This window comes from Rhinichthys klamathensis, unplaced genomic scaffold, assembly GCF_029890125.1.
Source record: "Rhinichthys klamathensis goyatoka isolate OS25496 unplaced genomic scaffold, OSU_Roscu_1.1 h1tg000027l_1, whole genome shotgun sequence".
In the NCBI taxonomy this organism is placed as follows: domain Eukaryota; kingdom Metazoa; phylum Chordata; class Actinopteri; order Cypriniformes; family Leuciscidae; genus Rhinichthys; species Rhinichthys klamathensis.
Genome location: NW_026606577.1, coordinates 1,016,412 through 1,024,118, shown reverse-complemented (window position 1 = coordinate 1,024,118; position 7,707 = coordinate 1,016,412). Strand labels below are relative to the sequence as shown.

At 38.2% G+C, this 7,707-nt stretch overlaps 1 protein-coding gene across 1 annotated transcript; it reads left to right on the top strand.

The window, feature by feature from the left end:
* Positions 1-1,960: 1,960 nt before the first annotated feature.
* Positions 1,961-7,410, top strand: trim69 (tripartite motif containing 69). Its single transcript, XM_056243952.1, has 6 exons — positions 1,961-2,778; positions 2,864-2,959; positions 4,300-4,533; positions 5,369-5,391; positions 5,496-5,611; positions 6,866-7,410. Exons 1-6 carry the CDS (start codon positions 2,257-2,259, stop codon positions 7,408-7,410), a joined length of 1,536 nt encoding a protein of 511 aa, XP_056099927.1. The 5' UTR covers positions 1,961-2,256.
* The last annotated feature ends 297 nt before the right edge of the window (positions 7,411-7,707 follow it).

The window sequence follows — 7,707 nt, the reverse complement described above, 5'->3', positions numbered from 1 at the left end:
CTAACTGAAAGCAACTTGCACTGACATATCTTAAAATATGTCAGTGTTATTGTTTTGTCTCAAGAAGCACATCAGTGATGTTTTTTTTTTTTTTACTAAGGCATGCTTATAAAAGCTATAATGTCCTAAATGAACTAAGGCCTAATCATGGCTTAATCTAAGCCCTGTCTGTGAAACCACCCCATGGAATCATAAAAGTGCATGTACTATAATAATTATTTAAAAACAGATCACTGCCTCGACTGTGGGACATGTCAGGACAGCTATCCTTTTGCAGTTCCCTGCATGAATAAATGGAAGCAATGATCTCAAATTGTGTATAAACATTCCTCCATAGCATGTTCTAACAAATACAGAGTGGGGATATTAGAGCGTTTGTGGAATGGGATCAAATGTTGACTCATGCACTGAAACTCACATGAGGCTTCATGCAGTGACTCGCAGTGTTTGCACGAATCCGACAGCAGTTCACTCACTCTGCCTTGTTTGCAGGCAGAATCCTCAACCGCAGGGTTTACCAGCTGGTTCCTAGTGTGGGATTCTCATGTTTCCACTTTAGCCCCAAAACTCTTAAACCCACCCAGCTGAAGTGGGGTGGAATTTCCCAATGCTAGTAAACAACTGTAAAGGAGTCTCTGATTTAAAAGCCCCTATCGTGACTGCCAAGTTTCCTGTAAAGATTGAGATACCACTTCTGTAGAGTTGACCTGAAACCCATTTCTGAGTCACTCTGAGCCCTCAAGACTTTGACTTTGTGTTTCCCAAGAGACACTCCACAGCTATATCTATGTTTATTCAAACATCCACTTGGCTATTCTTTTCTGCATTAAATTATAGCTGTAGCTCCATCTTTTTTTCTCTCTCTGAGAACTTGGAAGAGGGGCAGGATATATGGAACTGAACTTCAACAATACTGAACGAACAGGAAGGAAGCGGAGGCCGAGCGGTCCTGGGGAACATGAGGAGAGAGTTAGAACCCAGCCCTTTCTTTTCGGCTTGCAGTCCCTAGAGATATAACACAAGCATGCAGGCATGTGCAGACCACAACGACACTGTCAACAGGATAAACAACTGTCTCAGCAGTCGTCCTCAAATGCTAACTTTAAAAAATTGGTAACACTTTATTTTACAGTGTCCTTGTTACATGTACTTACTGTAGTAATAACAGTAAATTATGCATAATGACATGCACCTAAACCAATCTCTAACCCTAGCCCTAATTATATAGTAAGTACATGTTGTTATTTAATAATGCTCAGTACTTAAATGTAGTTACACTTTAACAAGAACACCTCAAAATAAAGTGTATCCGAAATAATACTAAATGACCAGTTTGTTATTGTTTATCTTACCATAATGCATGGAGATATTTATTGTCAATCAGGAGAGAAAAATAAATATTGTTTTACTGAGGACGGGTGTGTGCGACGCAGGAAAACACAACAGCACTTACAAAGCACAGAGAATGTAGTTATTCAGGTTCAAATCAAATGAAATACATCAACTTATATTTTAAAAAGTAATTGGGTGGGAGTTGTGAGACAAACGTTTGATAAATATAACGATGTATCATAAAATTTGCTTTTATGTTTAGAAATAAAATAAATTATTTAAAAGTAATTGGATGGAAGTTGTGAGACAAAACTTTAATAAATAGACTGATGCGTCAGAAAATGTGCTTTCCTTTTTAAAAATTAAAACAAAATAGTAAAATACAATAAAATAAAATAATGCAAAAATAACTTGAAAACTGATAAATATAATAATGCATCTGAAAATGCATTGTTAAATATGCTTATATCCTTTATGCAAGTTTTGAAAAGAAAGAGTGGGGAAAAAGTAGGGCACATCTGGTTTTACTTACAAAGCTTTTTATGCTGACATATGCACAGTCACATGGAGGGGATTCAAATGTTTTGGATAAATACCAGGTTACTGTATGTGTGCAATAAAGTTTCTTATACAAGATTTCATATAGGACCAATCTAGAAGGGGCTTTCTCCAAAAATAAACAGTCCTTGGGCTCTAGGCTCTTGGTTTCCTAGCTGTAGGTCTGACGTCATGTTGAAGGAAAGCAGAGGGGACGTGCAACTCCAGCCAACTTTCGGCAGGATCAAGCCTGAGACAAGAGCCGCCCCCTCAGCTCCCCCTATCCTGTCTCAAAGTCAACAGGAAAGACAGGGCCAGAGCTCTGAGAGAGCAGGCAGGGAAGAACCAAGAGAAGAACAGCACTGAAGACCACAGAGAACAGACTAGATGTCCAACAATCTTCCCACACAGGACAAAATGGACAAGCAAAAGCTGAGGGCTGAACTCAGTCCTCGAGTGTCTAAGTGCTCTGCGCAGCGCCTGAGCAGGGACCTCACCTGCTCCATCTGCCTGGACCTCTTCAAGCATCCGGTTTCCTTGCCCTGCGACCACACTTTCTGCGAGGCCTGTATTTCCAGCTACTGGAGCGGCCCTCGCGGCAAAGGCCAATGCGGGTCTGGTTCCTGTCCTCAATGCCGGAAAGTCTTCCCTGGCCAGAGCTACCGACCCAACCGCATTGTAGCCAACATCGTGGAGAGCTACTGCCAGGGGATCGAGGAAAGTGGGGGTCGGCTGACCGAGTTGCCGGCAGACACGGTTCCTAAAACCCCACTTTGCAGCCGACACAGAGAAGAGCTGAAACTCTATTGTGAGGAAGACCAGGAGCTGGTGTGTCTGGTGTGCGGGATCTCTCAGGACCACCGGGCTCACACGCTGGTGTGCGTGCAAGATGCACAGAAGAGATATCGGGTAAGAATCGAAGACAATTTGTCTCTTATTTTGTAACCTCTTCAGCTCAGCAGATAAAAAAGGTCATTGTTTTTGTGTTGAATAGGCTTCTCTAACCACTTCTGCAACTGCCCTTCAAAAAGAGCTCAACACTGCTCTAGAGTGTGAGAGAGAGACTGAAGAGGAGGTGAAGAAACTGAAGGTAAGTAGAAACTAACTCCTGCCACACAATCTCATGCACACTCTTCAATACTCCCTGCAAAGCATTGGCAATGATTCCTAAACCTAACCTGATCAGTGCTATTTTAGTCAGTGTTATTTTATTTTCATATTTTCCATTATCATTGATTATTTTGTTGTGTTTTTGTCAATTCTATTCTATCTATTTTTTTATTTTTTTTTACAGTTCTAATTAATTTTTATTTCAGTTTATTTCTTTGGTTATTTTAGTATATTAAGTTTAATGAAAATTACAATTTCTAAGTTTAACTTTTTTATATTTTATTTTATTTTTACAATAATTTAATTTCAAGTAACAAAAATATATATATTTTTCTAATTATTGCGATTTTAGTATTAGTTGACCATAAGAACCCTGGACCTGATCTAAATTCTTGATGCTTTCCAGTAAGTAAATAGTAGGTTCAAATAAACAAATTCAAAGTAACTTCTTAAATGGATAGTTCACACAAAATGACAAGTCTGCCATCATTTACTCACCTTCGCGTCATTCCAAACACAAAAGAAGATATTTTGAAGATGCAGTATTTCAACTGTTTTTGTCCATATTTGCCATCAAAACAACATGGCACCCCATTGTCCTTCATTGTATGGACCAAAAATACTGAGACATTTTTATTAAAGAAATATATTTTTTTGTTTTCTGCAGAAGCAAGACATGCATACACTTTTTGTATTTTTGTATTGGGTTTGTTCTTTATTGCCATTGATGGTTCCATGAAAAACCTTTAATATCCATGGAACCTTTCCATTGCACAAAAGGTCCTTTGGAAAATAGTTCTTCAGATGTTCTAAGGAAAAAAAATGTTTCTTTAAAAAATCTTAAATTAACGTTTTTTTGAGGAACCAAAAATGGTTCTTCAAATGGCAAAAATGCGAAAACACCCTCTTGGAACCTTTATTTTTAAGAGTGCTGTTTTGGAAGGAGGGTGAACCAAGTCGCCTGCTGTATGTCAACTGTTTGGTTATCGAAATTCTTCAAAATATCTACTACTGTGTTCAGCAGAAAGTTTGGAACAACCTGATAGTGAGTGAATGATGACAGATTTTAATTTTTGGGTAAACTATCGCTTTAAGAATACCAAGACTTATGGGGAAAATGGAAGAAAAACAATTCTGGCTCCACTGTATAAAATGCCCACTTTTCATGATCCAGTCAATTTCAAAACATTCGATACCATTTTCAATAAATTCTCTTAAATGTTTCACGCAAGCTTGAGTTGCAAATGCTTGACACTGTACGTGTTGACTTCCACCTCTGAGGGAAAACATTACCTCAAATGCGACTGCTTGTGAACGCAGGAGCACACTGCAGATCTGAAGCAGAGAATCGAGGCACAGTTCAGCGAGCTCCACCAGTTCCTGTACCAGGAAGAGAAACTCCTGCAGGTGAAGCTGAAGACGGAGGAGCGTCGGGAGCTGATAAGGCTGGACGAGCACAAGGCCCTGCTCAGTGTGGAGATATCCCGCCTGCGCAGAGCTATGCATGATATCGAGGTCAAACTCAGCGAACAGGATCCTTACACGCTACTCAGGGTGAGTGAGTGAACAGTCAGCCACACGTTCACACACAGATATTTGCAGCACCAAAGACATTCCAATGGGAGGTGGTGATGATTAGAATCGAAATTGGAGTGTGTTATAAGGTTGGCAATTGGTGTGCAGACAGTGAAGCTTGTGTGTCAGTTGGATCCTGCAGTGGAGTAGAATCCCCTGCTGTGCTGTCAGTGATTCTCGGTGTAAACAACCCTTTAAAGATAGGCAATGTTAATTGGATAACACAAAAAATTGATTCTTGAGATCCATTTTTTAATAGTTTTATATATTTATTACTTATTTATATACAGTATTATATAGTTGAATTAAAATACTATAATTATATTTAATAATTACATATAATAATAATACATTTAAATATTAAATAATTATTGAATTCTATTTATATTATAATTATATTTACATATATATTTTTACATTAATATTTTACATACAAATAAATATTAAACATTTTAATTTGTTTCCTTTTCTGTGTATATGTATGTATATATAATACTAAATATGAGTAAACAATTTAAAAATATTAAATACATTAAAAATGTATATATATATCTTATCCTAAATTATCATTTCAATAGTTAACTGTTACAAAAAAGCTTTGTGGGACATCACTTGGGTTGGGTCAACACAGGAAACAATCTAATGATCTCACCCTTGCAATAGGAAGATAATGTCATTAGTGCAGCACAAGGGGATTTTCCAGAGTCGCAGATGTAGCTTAGATTCAAACACTGATCTCATGTGGAAAACTTCTGCCCCTGCCTCTCGAACTGAGCCAATTTCATTAATCTCCCCTTTCCTGTCTTTTTTGCAGAGTATAAAGGGCCTGCTTCAAAGGTGAGTGACCTCTATGGATCTGTTACATTTAATGTGTTCACTAATATTTTCATGAGGAAGTGCTTGAATTGTTTTTGTGTCTGGGCTTTTGTTGTTTCAAGCAGGCAGCCACCGAAGTTCGAGAGGCAGGCACTGACACCACCCAGCCTGTGTGAGGGCCGCTTCGCCGGGCCCCTGCAGTACAGAGTGTGGAAGTCACTGAAGGGAAGCATCTATCCAGGTTTGGGAATGATCCTAAAAAATATATATTAAAAAAAATGCATTTTCACAGTATTATTATTATACATTTTATTTATGGACGCCTTACATGACACTAAAGGACACCTTAGAAACACAATAAAACTATCAACATTAAACAACAAATAATCATCATTACAGCCTGGTTAGAACTGAATACAAGCATAAAAGCAATCACATAAAAGATGGGTCTTAAGGCGAGATTTAAAAACAAGAAGACTTTCACTGTTTCGCACATCATATGGCAACAAGTTCAATAAATAAGGAGCTGCATGAGTCATGACTAAAGGCTTGGGACCCTTATAGAAGTTGTACGAGTTCGAGGGAGAACAAGAGTGAGTGCATAAGATGAGTGTAAAAAGTAGGAGTGTATGAGGAAGGTCAGATAAAAATGATGAGGCAAGATTATTGAGTGCCTTGTAAATTAGGAGGAGGATTTTAAAATCAATATGATATTTAACAGGGAGCCAATCCAAGTGTAATATGGGAGTAATGTGTTCAGTTAGAGGAGTTCTGCAAATAATTGTAGCAGCAGTATTCTGTAGCTGGAGTTTGTAGAAAAGCTTTAAAGGCAGACCCAAAAAAAAGAGCGTTACAGTAATCAATAAAGGAAGTGACTAAAGCATGAATAAGAATTGCAGTGCTCTTTACTGAGAGAACTGGACGAAGTCGATAAATTTTATGTGGAAATATGCTGAGCGAATGACACTGACAATAACATGTGCTTCGAATGATAAAGTACTGTCAAAGATGACACCCAAACTTTTAATCTGATTAGAAACAGACACCAGAAATCCAATTATCAATATTCACAGAGGAACATTTAGATTTGGCCAGATTGATTTTTGAACCAACAAGAAGAATTTCATTTTTACTTCTAAGTTTAAGAAAATTTGATGTAAACCAGGTAGGTAAAGTCATCGGCATAGCAGTGGAATTTAATACCAAATTTCCTAAAAATATTACCAAGGGGTAAAAGATAAATAATAAAATAAAAAACGACCCAAAACTGAGCCCTGCGGAACACCAGTATTGATGTACTAAGGCTTTGATCTAAACCGCTTCAACTTTACAAATCGAGTACGACCCGTAACATAAGATCGAAACCAAGTCAAGGGGGCACCAATGATTCCAATAGACTACAATCTAGAATCATTAAATGCAGTTAAGACTTATTTGATTAAATTTAACTGATTACTATATCCTGAACTAACATTTCTCTATTACATTGTTCTAGCTCCCTCAGCCATCACATTTAACTCCAAAACAGCCAACCCCTGGCTCAGTCTTACATCTTCGCTCACCTGTGTGCGCTACCAGACCTTCAACATCACGGTGCAGGACAACCCACAGCGCTTCAACGCCGCCCTGTCTCTCATGGGCAGTCAAGGGTTCACTAAAGGCCGCCACTACTGGGAGGTGGAGGTGTACAGCAGCACAGTGTGGACCGTAGGAGTCGCTCGTGAATCCGTCACGAGAAAAGGCGTCATCAATACCATGCCTGCCAACGGCTTCTGGACGCTCTCACTGTCGTATGGAGTTCAATACATGGCTGGGACGTCTCCACCAACATTACTGGCCTTGGAAGAGCCACTGGCGAGAATCGGCGTTTATCTGGACTTCAAAAGAGGGCTGGTGTCCTTCTACGATGCTGAGAACATGACACACCTCTACACCTTCAAGGACACCTTCACTGAGACCCTCTACCCTTATTTTAACCTGGGGTTCCTGGATAAAGTGCATGAAAATGAACCTCTTAAGGTGTTCCTACCTAAAATCTGAATTGATATGCTTTATTATTTTATATTTCATAATATTAATATTTCTTTTCTATATATAAACACTAGGCTGGACCTGGATATTTGAAGTTTTTTAAAATAAGAGAATATTGTTTTAAAGGCAAGCGAATTACAATTTCCACAATATATATATATATATATATATATATATATATATATATATTAAATGACACCATATTTTGCAAAAGCATTTATGTCAACATTAAAGTGGGTTAGTGGAGGCACATGTAAAATGAAACCAAATCTTTAAAAAATGGTTATAAACCATGGCTCATGACCC

What these genes read in the sequence shown, in the direction of transcription:
- trim69 (XM_056243952.1), top strand. Translation starts at nt 2,257, where the DNA reads ATGTCCAACAATCTTCCCACACAGGACAAAATGGACAAGCAAAAGCTG. An exon ending in ATAAAGGGCCTGCTTCAAAG is followed by an intron (nt 5,392 to 5,495) that starts GTGAGTGACCTC and finishes TGTTTCAAGCAG; the next exon opens with GCAGCCACCGAAGTTCGAGA. An exon ending in GAAGGGAAGCATCTATCCAG is followed by an intron (nt 5,612 to 6,865) that starts GTTTGGGAATGA and finishes ACATTGTTCTAG; the next exon opens with CTCCCTCAGCCATCACATTT.